This window comes from Parambassis ranga, chromosome 12, assembly GCF_900634625.1.
Source record: "Parambassis ranga chromosome 12, fParRan2.1, whole genome shotgun sequence".
Lineage (NCBI taxonomy): Eukaryota > Metazoa > Chordata > Actinopteri > Ambassidae > Parambassis > Parambassis ranga.
This window is the reverse complement of record NC_041032.1, coordinates 7388474-7415369: the sequence shown is the minus strand read 5'-3', so window position 1 is coordinate 7415369 and position 26896 is coordinate 7388474. Positions and strand designations below refer to the sequence as shown.

The 26896-nt window shown below is 41.1% G+C and overlaps 1 protein-coding gene across 2 annotated transcripts in view; it reads right to left on the bottom strand.

The window, feature by feature from the left end:
* LOC114443454 (poly [ADP-ribose] polymerase tankyrase-1) overlaps nt 1-26896 on the bottom strand; it is a 56096-nt gene that overhangs the window by 24019 nt on the left and 5181 nt on the right. The window contains exons 4-6 of one of the 2 annotated variants that reach the window (XM_028417492.1): nt 24961-25056; nt 9803-9839; nt 7286-7361 (exon numbers count right to left, since the gene is read on the bottom strand). In XM_028417492.1, the coding sequence (XP_028273293.1) occupies nt 7286-7361; nt 9803-9839; nt 24961-25056 (209 nt within the window). Of the gene's footprint in view, nt 1-7285; nt 7362-9802; nt 9840-10089; nt 10339-24960; nt 25057-26896 lie in introns of those variants that run through there. The other variant, XM_028417493.1, reaches the window with a different exon arrangement.

The following is a 26896-nucleotide window of genomic DNA, read 5'->3' as shown; positions in this document are numbered from 1 at the left end:
GTTTACACAATTTCCTGCTCTAAAAATATTCCATCTTACGTGAGTATAGAACGTATTCAGGATCTGTACCTCACATCATTGGCTGTTTTTACAGGGACTTACTCCCATGACCACTCGTTAGCTGTGTGTACTGCTATTTTCAGCATAAGAGAGGCTACTAGAAATGACATCATTTGGTAGGTGAGTAATACTGCGTGTTTTAAATTAGTACAAATGAAACATTATCCTTGTTTCATTGGCTGGTTTTCTTCTTAAAATACAGTTCAGTGGTTGTTTTTTGAGTGACTGTTAACTTGTTGAACCCAGTAATTACTCTATCGACTGGATGCAGATTCTTTTTGTTGCCCGTGTCCTTCAGCATCACGCCACTAAAAGACTCAACAAATTATACTCCCAGAAGTGAAAAACCAAGTACACTGTATTTCAAAGCAATCAACCCTTAGAGTGGCAGAGTGATACTGAACAATAGCAATAAAAAAAAGAAACCACTCTGTTGAGTTTTAATCATCTAAAAGGTTCTCTGTGTGGTGGACGGGAGTCTGGAGTGGAGGAGGGGAAGAAGATGAAGGAGGCAGGAAGCGGAGAAAGATGCAATAGGGTCGGTTCAAAACAAGACAGAAAATACCACACGTAATCTTTCATCCTCGCCACCCCTTTTACCCCTTTTATGGCCTTTAATTTAAGTTTATGCACACCAATATGAAACTGCAAACTCAGAGTCCATTATAAAATGGTATTAGATTCATCAAAGAGCAGCCACATAATCACAGAAAGTGTGACGAATAAATTAAAATAAAAAAAATTCAAAAAACACCACTGTGTGCGTGTGTAATCTGATGGTGTGCTAGTTCCTTCTTTGTTTCCATTTCTCCCCAACCTCTCTTACATCCATCTCTCTCTCTCTCTCTCTCTTCCTCTTCTCTTTACGGGCCTGTCAAGCTGTTCCCATGACAACGGTGACTGCTAGCTGTCAGCAGTTGCCATAGCAATAAGGCATGATCTATTGGGGAGGGTGAACGGATGCATTTGGACCATTTTGTTTGGTGTTGTTTCAGAGTGTGTGCTATTATTCTTTAACTGCCCAGCAGGTTTCAGACTTACTGCTCTCCCACTTACCACTAAACACTAAAACAACATTGTCCAACATTTTTTTATACCTTAAAACAAAACTAAAACCAGAAATATATTCTGCCTGTGGGTTTGGATAATCTGACTCAAATCTAAGATGTGGCCTATTGTGTTTAAACTGGTTTAGATACCATTTACTGTGTTATCATAGAGCTAAATGCTTGATTCTGCTGGGTCAAGTGCAACCCAACAGAGTACTGTTTGATCACCAGGAAGGACTGTGTGCATTCTGCAGAAGAAGTCTGGTAGATTTCATTATATACCAATATGTGTAAAATAATTGATTCTTTTAGTAATTATCTGTGTAATAAGCTGCAGAGTCTGACATCAGTCTGTCAGGGTTAAATTCATAATAATGACCGGATAATGTCACATTATCCCTTCACTTGATGTCATTGCCATGGATTGCTTTAACAATGCAGAGGTCAGTTGTGGATGCTAACACAGTCTCTGTAGTTCCTCAGTAGAAAGTTTCAGGTATATAATGAGGACTTGGCTTCACATTGCAGACTACAACATATTTCTAAGGTATCTGAGGTACTGCTGAAGGCTGCATTTAAAGTTTAAGCACACGATAATAATATATGTTTTATTGGACTGAGATAACCTTTAATTTAATCATTTATCCGACGTTCTCCAATTTCTTATAGAGCTGTACCAACTCTGTAAGCTGCTGTTAAAACATGTCCAAAGAAAAAAAACAAACATTTAAAACACAGCAGCAAAAATATAACTTTAAAAACCTCACCGCCCCCCTATGTCTTGTGTTGACTAGATTTCAGCTGCTTTAGCACTCAGGTCAGGCCTGCACATCAGTAGGTGAACGCTTTAACAAGATGAGTAGTGTCAGATGGCTGGATCAATAAACATATTAGCAAATCTGTGTGCTATTCCTCTGACTGACATGCTCACACACACACTATAATGTGCTGACAGCTCAGCCCAGTTGGTGTCTTGGAAGATAAATAACCTACAGCTAGTCTTCTCATCTTCGGCTCTCTGTGCACACTCACACAGTCAGACACACACACACACACACAGATATCTCAGTCATCACCTGTCTATCTGCTCTGCCTCCCAGCTAGAAACGCTGACTTTTTCCGAGGAACTCGGGGCTCCGTAGATAGTTTAAAGCTCAGCAGTTGGAAAAGTAACTTCAGAAAAACACTTTTCAAAAACAACAGAAAGTGTCTTTCTTACTTTCCATCTCAGCCATTTCAGAGTCTGTCAATTGCTATTTAAAACATCCCTATAGAACGGCTGGTTGTGCCTCTTATGTATAGAAGCTCCTTAGAGTGCATTTATTATTTAATTGCTTAAAGGTTGGTGTGTGTGTGTGCACCAGCAAAACAATACATCTCCCTCAGTAGCAACATGCCACAGGCTTTCATGAAAACACAATGGTTAAATCTGTCACTGACAAAGGTTTATTAAAACCTTTCCTACCCTATTTATCATCACAACAGTTCAGTAATGTCTCAGAGCGGCAGTACTGTACCGGTAATCTCACTTGGATCAGGTGTATCCAGTGACACATTGATTCCGCTGTGAAAAATCTTCCATTCAAGCTGAATTCACAGTCATACCTACATGTTTGACTGGATTTGTTAACATAAGCCAGTGCAGTCCATATTCTGTTTTACAGACTAGTCAGGATTGAAGAAGAGATCCACAAATGAGAGCTTAATAACTGAGCAGAGTCCCCATTGAGGCCCATTGCTCAGTTGAGACAACAACTCCAGAATGAAATGCACCTCTATCTGTTGTGTTAATGTTACTACAGAGGCCACATACTGGCACATAGTCTACATCAATAGAAAGCAAATCAGGGCCGTACAAATGTAGCTGCACATGTACATAGTGAAAATAGTTTTTACTTAATTTATTCAGTTTTTTTTCCTAGTACACACTATTAGACTCAAACTGAACTACAACTTGATCTTCAAATAATAAAAAATACTGGAGGACTTTATAAGAAAAAACTAAAGTCAAAGATCTACTATTCTATTTCTGAAAAATTCACTTTTTTCACAACGTTTTTTTAAAATTGGGGAGGATAAACACCATCAGTCAGCGTGGTGCTCTCAGCAGGACGAGCTCTCTTAATCAACATTTAAACAGGGCTTCAATGAAAGTCTTTTCTCTTTCCTCTCTCTGTGAATCTGAATCTCAGCCTTGCTCTTCAGTCGTCTGTTTCTTTGATATACGTGCCAACAAGGGCACGAGTGGGTGAGGATTCACGTTGGTAAGTTATGGATCCAACACAAAAATGCAGGACAAAACTTCAAATGTTCCCTGAAAACTGAACAGCAATCTGTGAGGTGAAAAAAAAAAGATGACAAATCGCAGTGTGTAGTGGGCAGTCAGAAAGCATGGACATTCTTCCGGAGGAAACCATGTCAAAGGTAGGTGTGTGGATAAGTGTGTGTATGGGCCTGTGTGGTGGGTTTCAACAGAAGCAGCTTATTAATGCTCTCTACTTAGCTGTGTTAATAATATCCCACTCGGATAGGTTCTCAATCATCTCAGTGTGCATGCACACATATACTCATACACTGAGGCAGCTTTACTTTAGACGGGTGTTAAAACAAGAGCTGCGGAGGGAAAAGGGATACATGCATAACCTGAAGCATTTCAGCTGGTAATTGCTATGATTCTGTCCTGCTCTTTTTCATGTAAACCCAAGCCAAACTGTGCCCACATATTGGACGCTGCTTCTTTTTCTCTTCACCAGCTCATCCTTGTCTGCTCCTGTGATGGTTTCTGCTTCCTGTTTTTTTTTTTTTTAAATTGTCCTAATAGTCCCTTGTGAGTTATATAGGGATTAGGGGATCATGCCAGACGCAGCTGTGTGTGGGTGTGTGTGCGCGTGTGCACAAAAATAAAGACTGCACACCCTAACTGAGGGTGATAAGCTATTTGTTGTTAGTAACAGGAACTTTCAGCCAAACCTGACATAAGTAAAACTGGCTCAGACAGAAACTGCCAGCTCATTAATCCAATCACCTGCTTCTACACTGTCCACACACTTTTGACTATCTAGTGTATCTCTCTCCTTCTCATGTATGATATGCACAAGCAAAAGCTTTTTTTTAATTCTCCAACAGCCAGCTCCAATCAACATTCATGCTTCAGATCTGTGTTTGTTTGTATGACTGTGTGTGTGTGTGTGTGTGTGGATGAGAGTGTGTCATTTCTAATTAAATTGAAACTGAGAGAGCACGAAGTAGGAGAGGAGGGAGAGAATGAAAAAGAAGGAAGTAGCTGTTGTTTACATGTAAAAGAACAGTCATTATTATCAATCATTAGGGCTCTGCCGCGCTCTGTTTTGCCCGTGACTATCATTAGCATCCTCAATTTGTCTGTGTGCACTGTTAGCGATGGTTTCTCGTTTGTGAAGATAGATGTCGAATTTATTTATATAATTACATTTTGACACAAAATATGTCTGACGTGCCTATATAAGGACAAGGACTGAGTTTTAGATGTAAATGGATTTTGTTATTAATATATTTGCATGTTGTTTGCATCTGTGTGTAGTTATGTAACTGCGTACATTAGCATGTTTTCTGGATTCATCTAGTTCACACATTAGTTGCATTAGTGAATGTAGAAAGTTGACAAGTGTAAGTTCGCCCTGTATCTATACTTATCAAGCAGAAGCCACTTAATAATTTCTGTTAGCAGTACCACATGAAATGTTCCTATGACCATAACGAGGAGAAAACTGCACTGGTGTGAAAATCCATTTCATCTAGTGTGCATGACCACTTTCGGTCTGAGCAATTAAAGAGCATTACAAATACAGACTGTGCAGGACAGGTCATTCGGTATCAGTCTGAGTTTTTTGATATCCTGGATATGGTTGCTTTCATCTGCATATGGTTAATTAAATTTCAGCTTTTCTCAACGATCTCTCTCCTGCATCTCCAAAGAATGTTAAATTGCACGGTTTTCCCTCGGGGTATCACAACCCCAGCAGGCCACCTGCACAGATAATAGCTAGAGGATGTTTGCTCAGAATTATGGATATGGCAGTGGTATGATGAATATGAGCTGCAGCTGAGCATCATCAACAACGCCGAAGTACCCGTAATTAGAGGAAAGAGCCTCCTCAAGGCTGTTAGAGCATTTAGATGACAGTTACTAAGAGTGTGGGGTAAAAAGGCTCCCTTTTGGCTCACTGGTTTTCCCAACAGTTGTCATAGCAACCAATAAATTGCAACGAGCTCTGGTTTAGTGACCAGTAAAATACAGCAAGCTCACTTTGCTTTGAAAAATACATTAAAAAGCAGAGGCCACATACACTAGATGGAGACACCGCACCTGGATAACTTGGGTTTTACTTTCATGTGGTAATCTAAATATTGTTTCAGAAGTTTTTCTAAACTGATAGGGAACAAATGTTTTGACTAAAACCTAAGGACAACCACAGTGGGACCTCACGCTGCACAGTTGAGCTTCAATCTCATTCTGCTCTCAAGAAAAAAAATAAAATAAAACAATCCAGCTACCTTTACTTCTATTACATTGGGGAAAAAGAGACAACTTCAACTAGGGGCAGAAAATACACATTTTGTCATATGAGGGACTGATCATTCTTAAGCCAGACGTGCTGCTGAAATGCAGCAAAGCTCAACCGGAGGCTCAGGATTCCCTGTGGATGCACACACAGAGAGTGACAAAATAATTTCTAATAATTTGAACAGGATAGGATACAGCAATTTCCTCTGCAGGCCAGTGCACTTTATGTTACACCTGGAATTTCATTTAGCATACTGGGTATTTTTTTAAAAACCCTAAAGACCCAGTCTACCTTTTGCAATGCAATGTGACCAGAATGAACTTGCTACTGAAACCTCAGCTGACTCTCACTTAACCTTCAGCTAAATACAGCATACAGTTTAATTGCAATTACAATATTCACTAATGATGGAGGTCACCAACACAAGAGACTCAGAGGAGCTGTAGGTTGTCATTCTGTTTCACTAAACTGACTTCAATATGTTAAGCTTCATGCTGCAGTGGAAATGAACCCACACTTGGGTTGCTCTTAATTAACTAGACAGTCCCTGGCTCCCTTATGGATGTATTACCGCTGTTCCAAAACGGCCATACAGTCAACCCACCGTTAATTTCAAACATTTAATTAAGTTTCTTAAAAAAGGATAAAATATTCATCCAGTTTTTTGGTCACGATCACATATGATACAAAATTCGGACTGATTTTTTATAGGTAACTCAGTTCAAGAACTCAGTTGGTGAAATGTTAATGAAATATGTTTGATTGAAAGCGTCGCTTCGGTCCTTTAGGTCCTTTCAGGTCTTGTTTTGCATTTCTAGCATACATCCAGTCAGACAGTTAGGCAGGCAGTTAGATTAGACTAATATAGAGTAATATGCTGAACCTTGGGTTTAATTGTTGCTAATTTAGTCATGAATATTTAATGAAATACAGACATATTTAAGAAACTAGCCTAATAAAGGGCTGCAAAACAAAAGGCTTCTTCCATCTGTGTATGAAAGCGTTTCACTACAAAGAAGCTGAAGGAATTCGATCATTTGCATTTTATGCAAACACCAAGATCTTTACAACTCCTGTGCGCCCGAGACTAATGCATGAACAAAAATGATTATATGCAAATACAAGTCATGAGAGCATCTCCCACTTTTTGTATGTTTCTCAATCAGTTGAATAAAAATGAAAAAAGTGGGGAAAAAACACTCTTCAAAGTGAATTATTCCCCCATTATCTGTGTGTGTGTGTGTGTCTCTCAGGAGCAGTAAAAGAGCTGTCCCTGAGTCTGACAGTGTTCTGCATGTTGCTATGTGCTGCTATTGTTCAGCACAAGCACTAATTTATTCACTGAAGGGTTTGTGTCTCCATCTATTCATTTTAATGACTGACAGCCAAGAAAGGCTGCTAATGCCTGTTGGTGAGTGCTCGGATTATTTGATAGTCAGGGCCCCCACAGCTGCCCAATAATGGCATTTGTTTCAGGTCCCTGGTTAAAAAATGATAAATAAATAAATAACTAAATCCACCAGTTAGTTGGTTTAATACAAATAATGACTTTCCTGAGGTGCAGTCAAACAGAAAAGGCCAGTGATGAGCTTGTTATTGTATCACTACGTTTATGTTTCCTGTGCTTTTTACCTTGCGGCCGTCGCTCGCATGGCAGTTGACGTTGAGCGGTGTAAGCAATGCCATTAGCTTCTCCTCGTTTCCACTTCTGTAACACACACATGAACACACACATTAGATAGAAAAACAACCACCACCACAGAGGATTAGTGCTGTTTCTCAGCAAGAGAGTGGGAGAGAGAAAATGAGGAAAAATGAGATAAGAAGCTTGAGACTGAAGGGAAAATCCTGAGAAATGACATCTGCAGGACGAGACTGACACAAAGAAATATCTGGATGGATGGACTGTGTGTGTTTGTGTATCTGCATTGTTCTGTAAACTGACTGCAATGGCTATAGAGGAGTTAAGATTTTGTCTGTGTTGTTTATCATTGTTTCCTGGTTCTTCGGCTCGCTGCCCTGGCATTGGAGGGCCACCAGGAAGTGTTGCCAGGGCACTGGCCAATCCCAGTAACAGCCGTGAAGGAAGAAGCTGTCAGATGGTTAAAAAAAGGATTATTGTCCTATTCTTCCATGTTCCCCTCAGCTCACTCTCTTCCTTTTTGCTCCGGTTTTTTGGTTGGGCCTCTCCTTCCTTCTCTTTGTTTCTATAATTGTCAGTCTCCATCCAAAAACATTCACATCCTCTCCATCCTTCTGCTCAGTCCTGCCTGTTTTCTCCACCATTACCCTTCCCATTCTCTGTCCTCTACTTTATTTTGACAACATTATTTGGGACCCATCACCCTAAAACATTAAAGGCATAAGATTATGAACTTGTTTTTGCTCTTCTGGAGAGATTGATACCTCACTTATGTTAGTGGAAGCTACACCCTGCAGCTGTGGGCAGCATAGGGTACTTCATTGTTATATTCATAGTTAATTGCATTAAATGTAGTGGGAAAAACATCAATGTGGCTTTTAGACAAAACATAACAGTAATCATCAGCTGCATTAAGCAGCAATGTGAACATAACATGCCATTTTTGTTCTTTTATTGACACAAATCCAGCTGTAAATTCAGCAACTGTTAACCACCACAGCCACACATTAGATCTGTGTCCATTAAAGCAGTGCTCAGACATTAAAACTATTGTAGTGGTGATAATATCTGTTGTAGCATATAATCACTGGCCTCTGCTGTGTTTACCAAAGTTGTTTACATCCTTACATAACACCAGATCCAATAAGAACAGGTGTATGTTTTCCAGTGGCAGCATGAGGTGGGATATTTAATTCCTTAATTAATGTAATTAAATGTTTAAAGAGTTTCATTAGTATTAAAAAAGGTATCACCTTTGCCATGCCCATTTATGATTAGCAGCAGTTTGCCAGCAGAGACAAGGCATTACTCTTACTTCTTACTACTCTCTATTTAGCTGTAAGAACTCAGAGGAGAGTTTAGGATGCTTTAGAAACATTAAACTCTTTATACCATTTCCCAGAAAAGCAACAGACTTTGTCGTCAGCTCACTGATGGCCTTAAAGGGACACATTTGCCTTGCCTTTGTAGCTGTTTACCGTCATATACATTAACAATGCCCCTTTTTCCTGTCAATGCATTGAGTCATTGCATTCCTCTCAGACTAAGTGTAACCATTTCACTCACTCTGCTTATTATTCTTCCAGCACTTCCAGCCAGGATGTTATCTAGCCCATAAATAAAAAATAAAAAAAAGGTGGAGAAATTACCCAAAACGATGTGTGTGGGTATTTAACTGAAACACTGCAACACTATAAAATAATTTCTTCTGAAAAATGATATGTGTGATCAGCCATGCAGTGGCTCAGCTGTGAGAGAGCCACAGTGGGTTCACAGTTCACATTTAAACAGCCTACTGACCTCAGACTACACTGAGGCACCGCTGTGCAAGGCCAGCTGCTTCCTTCTGTGTGTGTGTGTGTGTGGCTGAAAAAGGGGTGAGGTGGGGGGTGTTGAGGCATCAAGCATTCAGCCACCCACACACAATCCCGTACGAATGCTATTCGAGTCCACATGCACTGCCTGCAACCATAACATGCCTCCAAAAAGCACAAGTGCCACTGGCCCACAAGTACCAAGCTCTCTAGAGCTGAAACACCTGTTTAGTGTGTGAGCTGGAAGTGTGTGTGTTTGACAAACAAGGGGGGAGCAGAAAAAAAAATCACAAGGGGAGGAGAGGAGAGGAACATCTACTGTTAATGCAAAGGAAATGAAAGGAAACAGATACAACAAAGGGAGAAAACGAGAGAACACAAGAGGAGATGAGAAAGAGGAAAAATACAGGAAATGAGGAACAAGAGATTTGAGATTGAAGAGATAAACAGGGGGAATTATAAAAAGCAGGGGAGTGGGATGAAACGAGAGAAGATGAGACAAGGAGAAGCATGAAGCAGTAGGAAAGCAGAAACAACAGGAGAGGAGCTGGGAATGATGGGATGAGAGGGAGGCAAAGAACTGAACAGGTGAGCAGGGAAGATAAACCCATGTTAACAAAGTGGGAAGAAACACAAGGACGCAAAAGGATGGGAGGAAACCAAAACAAAGAGCATGCAGAGTCTGGTACTCACCTTGCCGCCTCCAGCAGCTCATCCTTCTTGTATTCACCTAGATGGTTACAGAAGATCATAGTGTCAGACAACTGGCCACTGACACACATCAACCACACACAGACACACATGATCAGGCAGAGGGAACCTTCATGTTAGGACCCACACATGCACACATCTATCGGGGGGGAGACACCATCTTTCTTCCTATCTATCTCTCTCTCTCTCCCCCTCTCCTGCCCCCCTCCCTCCTCCTCCACCTCCTCCTCCTCTTCTTTCTCTCTCTGCCATTCTCACTCAGTGCGCACCCCTCTGGCTCCGGTTGCCGTGACGATGTGTTGCCGGCAGCGACCACAGCACGTTCATTGTTTGGGCGACGAGCGTTGGACTGACACGCACTCTGCCTCTATCCGTCCGTGTGTCCGTCCATCCCTTTTTTCTTCTCTTTTGCCACGTTTGTCTCGGATGCTGCTCATATTGTTAAAGATCGTCCCTCATTCTCCATCATCATCATCATCTCTCTCCTCTTTCTGTATCCGTCTCCCTGCTTTTTTTTCTTCCTGTGGGCTCAGGAGGCGCAGTTACCATTAAAAAAACACAACAGAAATAAACAAACCCCTCCCCCTACCTCCCTCGCCCTCTCTCCGGCTCTCTCTCCCTCGCTTAGCCCTGCCTCCCTGCTACTACAGTCACAACACCTTCCCATATGTGTCTGTTCTGCCTAGGAAACAGCCATGGGAGGGGGAAGCACATGAAATCTGCAATATTGTTGGATACAAAATTCCTTTAAGGCAGCACAATTAAACAATCAAATTACCTAAACAAGATTTTTTATTGTTTACTTCAAAATAAAATAATTATGAATACAAACAGACCTGATTAGTCTATAACAATAAACACAATAATTATATATATATATATCTATATTATTATAATATAATATAATATAAACATAAGCCCAATACTCCAAAACCAACAAGGTGCAACTCAAAAGCATCTTATCTAGATGTAGCATAATTGTCAACCTCTATTATCAACCCCCATACTCCCAAAATGGAGTGAAAATCATTTAGTATTTATCATTAATTAAAGTTTAATTACATGTTTTTCTTTTTTAAAACGTGCCTTTTTGCTATATTACTACAAGGTTCAGTAAAATAACTTTTTGGAAAGGTTTCTATAATCTACATCTGGGTCTGACAGTCTAGTCTCCTTTCCTGACTCATCATGTTTCAAACCCATCACATCACCCTTGCCACAGACGATAGATGTCATATCAGCTCCCCGAAAGTGAGACCAAAACATCTGGTTGTCCCCCTGTTTGCTGGCTGCAGTATAGGTCATTAACCTCGCCTCCTCTCTATTAGCAGACTGGACACAGACTTAACTAAAACCTTAATACACTCCTCTAAATTTTTCTCATGCCAATCTGTGTTCATGTGTTCATTCTGTCAAAACACTCATATTGAATTAGTTATTGTTGTTGACTACAAAAATAACAACTAACATCGCAGTCAGTAGTCAATGGAGTAACCAAGCTGCTGTTAGCACTCATAAGTAAGGTATTTAGGCTTTACTTTTGGACAATAGGCAGAGATGTAACCATGTAAATCTACATTTTATCACATGATATACATACATAAAAAAACATTAAATGTATAGTGACCCTGTCTCTATCCTGTGGCATGTTCGACTTTACATGATGTGCCATATTTTAGGAGTGTAGTACAATGTAGCCTCAGTTTCAAATAAAGACAAGAAGCAACCAGGTAGCAAATGGTGTCTTGTTTTGCTTTTTAGAGTGTCGATTAAATTGCGTTGTTATCATCACACCAGTCATGGGCTGGACATTCCATGCAGGATGTGTCACTGAAATGTAAGATCTTATTTTTCCCCATTGGTCTGTTTCATAATTGCATTTTCAGCTATCACAGCTGGATAGCAGGACCCTGTTAGCTAAGCTGTGTCTTCACTAAAAAAGCAATCCTCAGAACAGACAGAGTGCGTGTTTGATGCCAGGCTTTTAAATGTTGCATGGAGGAATACTACAAGAACAAAGAAGCGCAGTGAACAGTGTAAACAAGAATTTCTACGAGGCCCAGCCTAGCAGGAAGCCTTTGCAGTGTTGACTAAAAAGTGAGGCATAATTCAAACACGGATACACCAGCATATTTATGCAACCAAGTTCATATCCAAGAGTGGCTATTGAAAGAGAAGAAGTATAAAATTGAAACAGGAAATGAAAAAAGAAAAAAAAATCAAAGGAAGATAGAGAGGTAACTTCGATATGGATAAATGGAAAGAGGACAAGGAGGACGGGCTGTGTGTACACACAGCAGACGGCAGGGTGGGGTAGGGTGAGGAGCAAAGAAGAAAGGTTACAGAGTAGGGAAAGGGGGAGGAGGGAGGAACAAAGGATTTGCAGATGAAAGAGAGAAGGGATGATTAGGGATCTGGAAACTGACATGCATGGATTTGACACAGTATAATTGGTGTTAGGGAGGCTAAGGCGGAACAGAGAGAGGAAGAAGAAAAAGGGGGGAGATGGAGAGAGGCTGAGACATGCAGAGCTATAGGAAAATATGACACAAAGAGAAAAAGAGGAAAAATGTAAGCAGAGATCAAGAAACTAAATTAGAGGCTGTAGTTCTGAACCAATGTATGTGCTGAGACAGATTCTTCTGTTACACACCTGACAGTCACTGTCCTCACTGCCATTGTGCATTATGTTAATGTGTGTCATCGCTATGGAAAAATGTCTATTAGTGACCATCTTGCGCAGATATCTGCCTGTTTCTTTCAACGCTTGTGTGTGTGTGTGTGTGTGTGTACCTCTTGACAAAGACTAATATGCCATTACATTTCTTAGCAAATGAAAAAATAAACAGAACTCTTTTACATTTGTCACACTTGAAATGTTAAGCTTTTGTTTTTTTTGAAGATTGGTTTAAAATTAAGCTTCTAGGCTATTTGCTCAAAGCTTTTGATAACAACTGTGGGTGAGGTTATCAGTCACATTAACCTCTATGTGCTGCCATGCTGTTTAACAACAAAACTTTCATTAGTTTCCCTCCCAAACTTCTCACCCTTCACAAATAAATATATGTACCTCAGTGTAGTTACACCACCTTTCACTTGTAGTCTCAAAAGTTAGCAGACTAGTGACACCTGAATGCAAACATATATTGTGTGAGTAAAATGTAGGCAATAATATAATAAGCCAGCTGTGACTCAGTAGTTTTGATTAGTCACCTACACACACAAATAAACATGAAGTAAAAACAATAACAGATTAGCTTCATTTCATCAGCCATTTAACGAGGCATTAAGGAAAAATGGATGGATGCACAATGATGTGCACTGATATGAGAGCAGCTATTTGCAGTGTTGAGCATGAATATATTTAACTACACATCTTAATATGCTAATATTGTAACAACAGAGACTTCATGTTGTTTGCAATTATCAATAAAAGAAAAAATAAGTTGGCAAAAATACATAGACATAACTATTATTCTAAAAGTATGTAAAGCAAATTTTGTAATTTCATATTTTTGTCTGATATAACCACTAGGAGTCACTAAAGAAACGTCCAAAATTCCACATGTGGTTCTTTAATGAACAGAAAATCAAGGTGAAAAAGCCTATCTTGCTTATCTTGATACATGGACGAGAAAAAAAAATATGTTCACATACTAACGGACCGGGATTAAAAAAAGTATGCTAACAGCCGGCTCCCTTTTAGCCAGACTGCACTGGAGCATGACTGCTCATTCGCGATAAGTGATACTGAGTCAGAGAGTCAGCAAAATACTTCAAATGTCACATTTTTATCAGAAAACATTCATGCATGTTTAACAGCATCTGCACAAATTACATGCAACTATGTGGAATAGGACGGATGGCTGTATGCGTTTTTAGTGTGAGTGAGAGTGTGTGTGAGTGTGATGTTGGCCATCCTGCTGACTCCAAACAGAAGAGACAAGGACATGTTAAAGATCAGGACACGCTAGCTGCCTCCTGAATGATGATATTATGTATGTTTGTGTGTGAGTCTCAGTGTCACTGCCTCCGCAGAGTGCAGTAGACACCAGCGATCACTATTGGAATTCTAATTTTTGTGTGCTTGAAAGCCTGTATCACTTTGCCTGTGTGTGGATGCACCTCTGTGTGTGTGTGACTTCTGGGCTGTGCACAGGTGAGTACAAGTCAATGTCAAACAGTCATGATCCTATATATATCTTATCCATGCGGCAAGGCCCAAGAATACTGTGTGTGTGTGTGTGTGTACCAAGTGGCTGTAGAAGCACAGATGACGCTGACCGATGCTGACTGGACCATGAGTCGCCTCAGTGCCCAGCTGTCTGCCTGTGTGTTTGTGTGTGTTGCTGTGTGCTTAAATCAAATATCATTTATTGCAGAAGCAGTTTATCTGCTGTTATACAACAACGGGCTCTGAGTCAGGAGTTGAGCGATCCACTTATAACCTCAGCAAGGTCGCAACTGCTGAGGTTGTAAGTGGATCTGTGCACAGTGAAACCAATCAAAGCAGTAGAGGAAAAAAAAAAGTGGATGGAAATTTATAAAAGAGGTTGCTGGGGCACTTTGCTGCCTGGCTCGGTTTACTTTACATACACACTCACCACTTATGCTGTCTGATTAATTGCTTCGCATAGTGCACCAAAGCAGGCTGCTCTGCATTAATTGTGTTTTTTTTTTTTTGCACCTGTTTTCGCTGAGGTTTGTAAAAGTTCAACTCTAGATAGATATTTGTGTGTGTATACCTCACTAACGTGTAATCTATCTTCGGATGCGTCTGCACTTGAGTGGGCACTGCCAAATCACCCCGTGTAAACTGTGTTTAAAATTGACGTTCTAAGGCAATTACCCTTCACAGCAAAAGGTGAGCATGGCATTGTTAGGTAGGGCTTTCATAATTTTTCGGAATCGTGAAATGTCTTCATCAATGGCAAAAATTGTACAACATATGCCGTGAAAAGACGTTTCCATTCAACTGTTACAGGAAGACACAACATGCATGAAAATAACCTTATTACACTAAAATGTATTGTATTGTTACCTACCCTATAGACAACAAAGTAAGGCAGCTTTCAAAATAAATTATAAACATTATTTTGATTGAACTAAGTTTCAGGCCCAAATCTGTCTACAGACAGAGACACATGTGCTGCCACCGTGGTATGGCTGCAGAAAAGAATCTTAAAGGTAGGGTAAGAGATTTTGAAAACTCAGTGAGAGTCAGCCAGATTTCGAAAGTAAACACACGCCCCTTTCTCTCGGAGCTCACCCCGAAGCCACGCCAGCCCAATCACATGGATGCGCATTACCTGAAGACGAGCTGCGGTCTGTGACTTCGGCCATCATGCACGTACCTCTCTGGTGCACGCAGAGCAGGAAGAGAGTGGCAACCAGCCAATACTCTGCGCAGGGTCCACCCGGAGGTGGTTTATAGCTTCCACAGAGGATTAATATTATTCGTTTTAATGCGAAACTTCTGAACTAATCAGTTGCTATCGGATTGTAAAAAGAAGTTACACTAACAAAGTGCACCAGAATGAAGTCTCCTACCCTACCTTTAAGGTCCCTATTTTGCCATGATGGCACATATCTGGCACGCTGTAAATACGTCTTTGCTAGTAAGTTTTAAGACAAAATAAACCCCTTCTGCACAGGTCAATAATCCTGCCTTGCATCATAAGATACTTGTGGCAATATCAGAAATATACTCTGATTTTTCCTTCCTAAATGTCCAGTAAAATCAATGAATTGAGCTCCTTGCTTGAGGCCTTCCATGGCCTTCTATTTTAGGTTCCCCCCCCTAACCTGCTACCTCTAATAGCTGCAGTGGAGCACCTTAAAAAAGTTTTCCTGCTAATAATGACAAGTTAAGGTTTTCCTTAAAAAAGGCTGATGATTTTTAATGAGGAGTCAAGTCACAAAGCCACAACACATCAGCATGGACCGTCTTAAACAACACAAAGGACAGTTAAAGCCAGAGCATAGACCCCTCCTTCACATGCACAGGAATATAAACAACAGCAAAGTTGACTGTGGGCAAATGAGTATGGATATGATTAGATCATGGTGTAGCTGCACGCAAACAAGAGTCACGCAACAACCAAGGAAGAACAAAACAAACTGTGGTCAGCAGTCATCCACAGCTGGCCAACCACGCACCCCGCTCAACACAGTGACTCATGAGAGATAATGAAAATAAATTATAGCAGCACTCAACGGACATGTTGTAACTTTAATCAGCAGCCGCACATATTCTCTGTGTTTTATAGCTATTGCATTATTTTTGACCCACTTAAAGCGTTTAGGAGAACAATTTCTCAGCGGGTCCTATCCCGAGGATAACAAGCTTCATTTTTCATTTGCACTCCTCAATTATTAACAGAAAATTACTTGTGAAAGTGTAAAGCAATTCCTGGCAGGCAAATCAGGCTACAATCCGTTTGATTTCAGTAAACATTTTTTAGCATCGTGGGGGACCAACAGCCCAAAACTCATGGCACTTACAGTGCCATTTGCTCGTGTCTTCTGAGCCTTCTACTTTTCCAAACAATTTACGAACCCAAGAGAAACAGATTAGTGTGTACTTACTTTTTTTGAGTTCATTAACCAAATTCTATCGGTCTAACTCCTGCACACTGGCCGACTGCTGTCCACTAACTTACTCAGTGTTGGGAAGCTGTGCAGCCATGTGGAAAACTAGGCAATTTCAGCTGCAGGAAAATGGCCCAATGGGTGAGTGAACCTTGGAAGTGCATCGCACACACACAAACACAATATATAAAAATAAGAAAAACTGTCACTTTGTTTTGATTCTGTTGCTCGGTCACTTTAGATTCAAAGACATCAAAACACAATAATGTAGTGAGCTTTAAGTGCGTACGACAGAGACAGAAAGAGAGTCTGAGGGGAAATAAGGATCAGGCTCATTCATCACCGAGGACCAATCGAACAGCAGTCATCAAGGTAATCAATGAGCGTGTCACTGATAAGGGGTACAAAGCAACACACTTGTGCCTTGTAGCCACGGGAAACACACTTTCTCTCCCACGCATACACTCACAGGTGCACACAGGTGCCAGATTGGCTTTGCTCGTGCGTGCGTTCATAGGGCGAAGCCTTCAGAGCAGGTACAGCCAGCAGTTCTTTGTCTTTGTGATGAGGCTGTTAACATACACACAATGACCCCCCCTCTCCTGTCTTTCAGTTTCTTTATATGCATTTGAAGTCGCATCTATTCATCTCTCTGTCCATCTGTCATCCGATCCAGTAAGCATCTTCATCATTTTCTTCACACTCTGTAGTTGTTCCCTTTGCTTCCTTTCCTTTCGTCTTGCCTTGCTCTTTCTCCTCAGCATTTTACTTGCGTTCCTTCCCCTCCCCACATCCTCTCCATCTCCCAGTCGTTCTCAGTCGCTCTCTTAAATCTCTCATCATTTTCCGCCAGCCTGTGTGGGAGCTCACAGGCTAATTTTCTGCTATGTTAAAGCTGCCTGCCTGCCTGCCACGGACCTTTCCTCAAAGCAGCTATTTCTTTTTCTCTTTATTTACAATGAACTAGAAGTGTTTGCTGACAGTTGTCCTCAGTTCCCTGAATGGTGGGAACAAAACCTTAATAGAAAGCCACATAACACTATTTCTGTCAAAGTACATTATGCTCTTTTTCTACGGCACTTCCTAAAGCTTCTGTTGAGTGCTGCTACCTTGAAAAGCAGTGCAGGGTGGACACAAGCTCCAATTGATTTCAAGGGATGAAAACCAGGTTGGCAGAGGAAAAGAATCTGATTAGTAACAGTTCCACTTCCGACAAGACGACAGGGATACCATACAAAAACGATTGAAAGGCTTTTCATTCATTTTTTTTACTGTCCATCTCATATCAGCACATCCCTGCAGCCACCATTTCTTTGTCAGTGGAACCCTATTATTGTATCTGTAACTCATTCTAGGAGATGAAAAGCTAACTGTGACAAGATGACACATCGGATTCTTCTTCAGAATAAGTGCAGCTGTTCAAAGTAGTTTACCTCATCAGCTTTGAGGAGCTGGAGACAAAACAAGTGTCTCCCTTTTCAGGTAGTCCACTACAGACTTTTCCTTCCTGGAAAACAGAGGTCATCACCTGGACTGCAGAACCCACTGATTTAGCTCTCTGAGTGGGAGTTTCCACCCTTCTGACTGTTCTTTCATGTCAAGTTGGGAGTCAAGTCTTAACACAAGGTTACAGATTGCTGCAGAATCTCTCAGGATCCACCTCAAAAATGACAGAATGTCCCCTGACATGGGTTTCACACCTCAGTGAGCCGACCTCTCAGTCAGAGTTTCTGGTAGATAACTCCATGGACACGTTTTCCTGGGATGTATCCAGCTCTTTGGCAATGTATGAATGCGTTATGTATTGGTTAAGATCATGTCATGGATTTTGTTAATCATCTTCTGTGTTGTGACAGTGACTGGCTCTCCAGGGATGCGATAGGAATGGGGGGGTGACATCTTCCAGGCTCTCTGCCGTTTGGAACATTTTGTTCAAACCACTTCTTGGAATCCACCTCTGAGGCCAATTTTGAACATTGTGGTTATTTAAGTAAGACTAATGTTCTGTTTATTTAATTCAAGTAACTGATTAGCATCCAAGGCTGAAAAATAATCAATTTTAAAAAAAAAATGGGACAGTTGTGGAGCAACTGGGTCATTGCTTTAGCAAAAATAATAGGTTTCATTAAGGAAAGATAATGGGGGAAAAAAGCGACATTTAACAGATTTATCATTTTGCTTAGAGTCTACTCTTACAAACTATTCTATTATCGGCTGATTCTGTATGGATTTACTCACATTGCTCAGCTGATGCTGACATTGGAATACACCTGCATTGAGCAAGACAGCTAGTAAAACTACAAGGTCCACTGATTTTTTTGTTCAGATTATCTGCAGTAATTTCTTTCATTTAACACTTCAGTTTCTTCTACTTCACCCAAGAGAACAGACTATTGAAAAGAAATGCTGGGCACATCCCAAACAAGGTCAGGACGGGAGCATAGGAGGACAATTACAAAGAGCTTTTAATATAATACAAAAAACTGAAACCCGCCAAATATTGTACAATTAAACAGCAGCATGACACAATGCAGCCTACACAGAGGTACGTTTAAATAAGAAAGTGTGTTTTCCTTGCATGTGTCACATTGACAGCAGTGGGAGTCATCAAATATGACAAAGTCTATGTGCTAGAACAAATGCTGCCATTCACATAGTAGATCTTTGTAGGTCAGACGTGAAGAGCGTGAGCGCAAACAAGAGTTAAAACAAGAAAGGCCAAAGGAATAAGTGTGTCTTTTTAGTGTGTGTAGGTGTGTGTGTTGACGGAGGTCCAGAGTGGAGAATTGATCTCTCTGAGGCTCAGAAGCAGCTAGTCTGTGAATACCAATCAGAGGTAATTAATAGCAGCTAATGGACTCTCATTCCCTCTGTTCTCGCCTCTGTTCCGTCTCTCTTTATTCCTTACAGTGTTTTTCTGTCTGTTTTTTTATTAGTATTGTGCAACCTGTGCATACAAATGATATACAATTAAAAAAAAAACTCTTTGACATCAGCTACAGGCAGATATTTTAAACTTCTGTTCACTTTAAGTGGGTTTCTGTGTGTGGGTGTTTGTAACCCCAGTCACACCTCAGAATGAATGTTGTCACAGATAAATTCAGCATTTAAAGAAGTCTGATGACACAAAAGTATGTCCTTGGTAGTGCAAAAGTCAATTTATACTGGAGCATTCAGACAGAAAATATACCTTGAAAACAATGTCTGTAAAGCTGGGAGGATTAATCCATTATTCATTTGACTATGAGGTGAAAATGCCACAAAGCTGCTAACTGCAGCTTCTCAAATGACTGGTTTTTCTGTTATATTTTATATAAATAACTGTTTACATAAAACTCTGATTTATTTTTTTCTTTTTACTGTGTTCAAGAGTTTATGCCAGATTTTTGTTTAATGGTGGAGTGTGTTCCGCAGTTCCTTCTGCGGCCTCCAAGAACTGTCTCCAAAAGTCTGACAGACCTGCATGTTAAATTGTCCAACTTCACAGCAGAAATAAGATAATAAGATTTTGCATAATTATTGGCGTGACTGTTTTGAATACCAGCTGGAATCATCTATAAAGCTTCCCCTTCTTTCAGGTGTTTCTTACAAAAATCCATGTGTATTTACATTGCAAAGTCTATGCACACTGTGTTTTTGAGGCATAAAAACAAACAAAGCTTTGAGAGCTTAATACAAAAGATGCACTCAAAATCAACAATGAGAGCTTATTACCAGAGAAGAGAGATTAGCACATCCTTTACCTCCAGAAGTTAGGTGCCTTACTGCCTTTAGCAGACTGAGAACAAGTAAAATCAAAGCCCCACATGGAAATTTAGTGGACTAACATCTTAGTCCTTACAGTAACTTCACCATGTTTTGGCTGTGAAGTTGACACTAAATGTAAAAAACATTTTTTGGGTCTTGCTGATGTCTGTGATGCAGCTTAATTATGCACACTCTACAGTGATATCTGTGAAGTACATAGTACTGAGAAGATGAGACGGTGTGAGACATTTTCAAGTGATGAGCAAAAAAAAAAGGGGGGAATAAATGACAAGCATCAGGAAGGAGAAGAGAGGGGCTGATTGGTATAGAGCTTGAAATGGTGACAGACAGCAAGGATGCGAGAGGACAAAATATAGACGACGTGTCAAAGAGAGCACTGAGGCCGGTGCGAGGATGAAAGCTGGATGCAGCACATGCTGTACTTGCAAGCTCATTAAACAGCGCAGTAATTGATGAGCCAGGAAAAGAACGCGACAGAGAAATGATAGGACACGAGGAAAAGTTGTCAAGGGCAGACGCAACTTGATGAGAGTGTCCTAATCACGACTGGCCAGAAAAAGATCAATCATCAACATCAGGGAAGATGGATATAAAGAAAAAGCCTGGTGTTCCTACGTTAGCTCCACTAGGGCTTTAACATCGTTAATGTCCGTTTCTTCCCATTATTATTATTGACAGTCTGTTAAAGGTCTATTACAAGCTTTTGATTTTAAATTTAAACTTTTGCTGGTGGCTTTAAGTCACAAGACTTTTGTCTTAAAGCTGGAATATTTTATTGCACGTTTTTAAAAGTATTGCTTATCATTAGTCTGGAAAGCAGTTCAGTGTTACACAAGGGGACTGTGCGATGAATGGAGGTAAGCCTTTCTAAAAAGTGGCTTTCAAGGGAAGATCTAAAGCCGCTGAGATCAAAACACTGAACCGAGATGATATGAAAGCTTTTCAGAGTTTCAGTCAAACAAACATGACTGAGTGCAAAGGTAGTTTAAGTAATTAGCCAGTGGCATCTGAAACAAGATGACAGTGGTGGGAAACAGCACAGGAGGTAGAACAGTGCTCTTTGTTCAGTGAATTTGGATGGTAACATTTAATGGGCTGCTACGTAGAGGTCTGATTGGTTGGTTTATTAGGAATTTTCTCCCTATATGTAACTATAAACGGTTGTGTTGTTGTTACAGGTGATGTTATTCATGATCCATCTGATAACAGATCCTTCTATATGCAACAGAGAAGAGCTACATTTGAAGAATCAAACACAAGTGAAAGTTGGATTTTGAAGCCATAAAAAGGCATTGACCAATGTCAACACACTCAAGACATTTTCCTGCTACAACTGTGCTCTGTTGCAACAACTACTTGTAGCCTGTGGTTACAAATGTTATTAAAAAAATAGGTACAGAGTTAACCTTCCACATCCTGTTATTTGACACTTGAAGCCATGGTAAAGGTTAGTCTTGCTTTATGTCTAGTGCTGACTGGCTTTAGAGGGAATTGAATGTGAAACACTTTGTCCATCAAAAGCTCTGCATAATTGATTAAATAAGCTGCTCAGAATTAGCATTCTGATTCACCTTCCAAAAAAAGCACTGCCTCCAGGTTGTGCTGAAAATGACTTTGCTTGATCACCACATGCAAATTAATGTACGGTAGTATTCCTCAACATGCCTCACACTGATGCAGAACTTTAAACTAGGCCCAACAAACAAGCTTCACTCCAGCATTTGATAAACACTGAGGGTCATCCAAAATTAGCTGGGAGTGTCTGACCATTTAGTGATAGCCTTATCGCACATGGAGCCTGCTTTACAACCTGATAAGAACAATACAATTAACTTGCTATCATGTACGCTTTTGCACTACCAAATTACCATTGAGTAATGACAAGTCACATTAATTGCATCACACACCAAGACATTAGGAGTCATGTAATCCATCACATATATCAATAACGCTGCGTGCAGCATCTTTCCTAACAAGCGTCCGTCAAACACTCTATGAAGCACAGTGGTGCGTGTACAGCCAAGCCCCCTGCTGGGATATGAACAGTATCAGTGTCTGATACTCGCAACAGACTGGAAGCAGCAACCTCTGTTTTGTCAGTACAAACCTGCATCTGGGGAACATCAGAGTAAACTAACAAGTCAAACCCACAGATTAGAACACAGGGGTGAGGGGTGAATAGAACAGGGTGAGGGGTTGTCTGACAAAAACAAACAAAAAAAACATAGTTTTCTTTGTTTTTCCACATCTCCTGCTAAAAGGGAACAGTTTATCATTTGTGAGAGGCCGCCTGTTGGATTTGGCAGAGGAGTATATCTAATTTATGGGTCAATATAAACTTCCATCACCACAGACTGAAGCTGAAAGCTTGCGCTGGCCTGCGGCAGAGAGGAGGAATAGAGCAGAACCTTTAAATCGTAGACAAAGAAGGACACGGAAGGAAAGGACTCAGGCAGGACATTGCTGTAGAAACATAAGCTACAAATAAACAAACACACAATTCTTCACAATTACACTCTTGAAAGGGTTTTCCTGGACAGAGCATTAAAGAGGCCAAGCTCAAATTTCCTCTGACCATATAGTCTGTAATAAAACTGTCTGAGCGTGGCATTAAATGCATCACTTCCTACAGTAATTACAGTGGAATCCCTCCAGGATGGAACGAGGTGGAAAGAGAATGTAGCACAGCGATAATTTTTGGTAATTAGTGTTTACTATTAAAAACATAATTCAGGTCGCTATCAGTGTGTTCGTGAACGCCGACGGAATGCTGAAGGAGTGACGGAGCGACGTTTTTTCTTCACCTGGATGCATCAGTGGAAACGGCAGATGTTAAAACATGGGAGGATAAACGTTAAGCTGTACACTGTTGTCTTTTGCATTAAAATGTCTAAACACACCCATCTGCTTAATCTGAGTGAAAGTACTCAGTCACACTGTGTGACTGTAAGACACCAGGATCTGTTGTAGCAGGCTCCACCAGTTAACCCTTTATTAAACCGACATTTTTGCCACCCCCTGTTTACAAAAACAATGTTGTCGCATGCTCAGGACCCGTGCATACGGTTATCATTTGATAAATGATCTATTTCATTTTGGTAACGAAGTAAATGATCGGGCCAGCAAGGGGCAACGTCGCTGACTCTAAAAATAAATAAATATTTAAATATTTAATGCTAAGTCCATGAGAAAATCACCCAAAGTAAAAACACAGTCGCTACTCTGGATATCTTGCACTGACAGCCACCCGCTGTACATGTGCTAACAGACACAGTTGACATCAACCAGACCTGAGTCTGTGTGAAAGGTGCTTCAGTGGCAAAAACATACGTTCAATAATTCTGGCACCAAGCAGCCTCATTCATATTCACTGTCATGTTTTGACATTGCGCAGCTCCACGCTATGGTATCTCCAAATTTGTCTCATTTACCACAGAGGCTGAACAAGGGGGAATTGATGATGTAATTCAGTGTAAACATAGAAGTAGTGTTGCAAAAACTGATTTAGAGTCTGCATCAACACACGCAGTCAGAAAGTAAGAATGAATAGTGAACTATTCCATTTAAAATTCTCTTCATGCACAGCTGCAAAAACAAACATGACTAACTTCAATAAAAAAAAACCTTTTCTTCAATCTGTTTATTATGAAGAAATGTGACGTAAGCACTCACTGATATGGAGAAATGATGAAGATTAGCTTTGCTAAGCAAAAGATAAAGATAAAATATTAGAATCTGTACAAACAGATGTCCAATTAAGAAGAAACTGAAAAAAAATGATTTATTTAACAGACATATATGTTTAATTAGCCCTTATTTTAAGGCTTTAACTGTGTCCCCAGTAGGTGTAATGATCCATGCTGCCTTTATGAGCCTGTGAGCCAATGACAGAACCAGTAATAAGGATGACTGCAAACTTTCAGGGTCCCATATGGATAACTACAACTCTTGATTGAATTTAAGACTATTACTTCATTATTTACTTACTTATTTTGTTTGCACTGAAACAATTATGTGTATGAATTGAATTCTGCAATAAAAAGAGTCCTTTACAGACTGTTGAGATTTCCATGATGTGATTGTAAAAACAAATGTTGGCTTTCAATATCTGATGATTGTGATGATGGCTCGCCCGGGACCTACATCCACCTGATAGACCTAATGAAGGTAATAGTGCAAAAGTTCTTATAGACACAAACTGTATTGATATTTTTTTTCATTATTTGCAGTTGTGTTCTGCCAAGAAGGGTGAGAAAAAAAGAACAGGAAGTAAAAAACAGAAGGGCAAGCACACCAAAAAAACAACAGACAGTGGTTTATTGAGTGTCTGATCAATGAGTGCACTCTCAGCCAAAAGCAGTCAAATAAAACAAAAATGAGAGCAAAAAAGAAAAGCAGAGACACAAATGCCTCTGACTAGAAAGAACGAGAAAAAAAATGTAGTGACCGGTGTGTGTGTGTGTGTGTGTGTGTGTGTGTGTGTGTGTGTGTACAGTGTTGGATGCAAGGACAGAATAACAAACATGGTGAGTACATGAGCAGCACTGCCTCACAAAAATGAACGAGAGCGTGATAGATAGAGGAGGCACAAAGAGGTGACGCTGCCTGCAGCCTTGCACAAAATGAGGAGATGAATGCTGGTTGAAAGTTGTGTACATGGAAAGAGCTGGAGCACAGAAAGCACACAAGACACTGAGAACCGGACAGGTAAAAGCAATATGCATCTGTGTGTCACTGTGTGTGTGTGTGTGTGTGTGTCATTTGACAGACAGCGAACTGACCTGTGAGCACAGCCTTGGCAGAGGGTTCAGCCAGGTCCAGGGCGGACTTGCCATCAGTGTTGCGGATGTTGGGGTCGGCTCCATGCTGCAGTAACACTGTACAACAACAGGGCAGACACAGACAGTAGCTGAGCTCCTGGACTGACATGCAAACTCCCCGACACACACCTCCTCCCAGTCCACCTCCTGCTCCTCCTGCTCCTCCTCCTCCTGCTGCTGCTACTGCTGCTGAACCACATCCTGCTCCATACATGGCTCTTTCCTGACCTCCTCCTTTTTCTCCCACTTGATCCTCTGTTATCCCTCCTGTTCCTCCTCCTCTGGTTGTCTCTCCTGGCTCTCCTGGCAGCTCTCCTGCAAGTTCACATTTCTCTCCTCCTCCAGCTGCTCCTCCTCTGTTGCTAGCGCTGCTCCCTCGGCTGCCCCTGACTGCCCCTGCCCTGCGAACCATGCTGCTGATGTAAACAGACATGCCACAACAAAAGCAGCGAAAGCTACGCTACACCACACTGCCAGAAAAACAGGAGACCTAACAAAACAGCTACGTGACAATTCATAGAACACATCACACTTCCATGGACGCAGGAGGGACGGCTGTGATTACGCTAAGAAGACAACTAAAAATGAGTGAGCGAGAGAGAGGCGGCGGCGGCGGCAGCGGCAGCAACAACAACAGCGACGAGGCGGGCGGGCAGGCAGTGTGAGTGGAGAGACTCTCGCCTCTCCAACTGACTGAGCGATGCAGCGGAGAGCGAGATGAGAGAGGGGAGGAAAGGAGGGGGAAGGATGGAATAGGAGAGGAGGAGGGGGAGGGAGAGTCAGAGAGGATAGGAGAGGTAGAGGACGAAAAGTAGGGAGAAAAATCAAAACAAGGGAGCTGGGCTGTGAGGAAGAGAGGACAGAAGGAAACAAAGAGAAAGGAAAAGAACAACACGTCCCTATGCATAAACGACAGAATAAGGTGATATTTAGTGAGGCTAAAATGATATACGCCATTTGGCTGAGGTCGTATAAAGTCCTGAAACAGGGGGATGGTGGTTATAAGGTCACCAACAACTTTCACGCAGTATGCTGGGCTTAAACTTCCCTGTTCACTTACACATTTGGTTAGGGTAACAAACCGCTTTTATAATGTTCAACTAGAATCATCCCACATCTGTTGATTGGTTTGGCTACACAAACAAGCCACACCATAAAATTACACTATGCTTTTATTTACCTTGTAAGGTGGTGAGGAGAGGAAGAGGAAGAGGAAGAGGAAGAGGAGAGGAGAGGAGAGGAGAGGAGAGGAGAGGAGAGGAGAGGAGAGGAGAGGAGAGGAGAGGAGAGGAGAGGAGAGGAGAGGAGAGGAGAGGAGAGCTGTGAGACTGCTGAACAGGTATGAGCTGAATATCAAACTCTCCCTGCGCTCAGTTTTTTGGTAAATTAGCTCTTTTGAGGGCACTAATGTCAATACTCTCACTGCCTTCCTCTCCACCTCACTTCCCACTATTGTGATTGCTGAGAAGCTCCCTGCACACATGCCCCATGACTTATGTACACTTCAAACTACCCTGCATGAAGAGGAGAAGAGGATGAGATAACCCGGCATGTTGTGAATACATGAGCACATGCATGTGCATGCCTCTGCCCAGGCACTGATGCAGACCTTAGTCACCCACTCACCCCTCGACAAAAAATATGATTTAGCTCTGCACCAATCTCACATACACACACTGACACTGACACCCAGTAGCGAATGAATAAAGACCGTACTGAGGCAGAGGGTGAAATGACAGTCAACCACACAATCTCACACACATACAGGTTTGAACTGCTCATAAATTCTGAAATCTAGCCTGCACCAGTTTCTAATTCATTCACAGTCGTCAGCATCTGATTCTGTGTTCAGTTTTATGGACGCGGCTTTCCTTTAATACCTGCAAAAGCCCTCTCT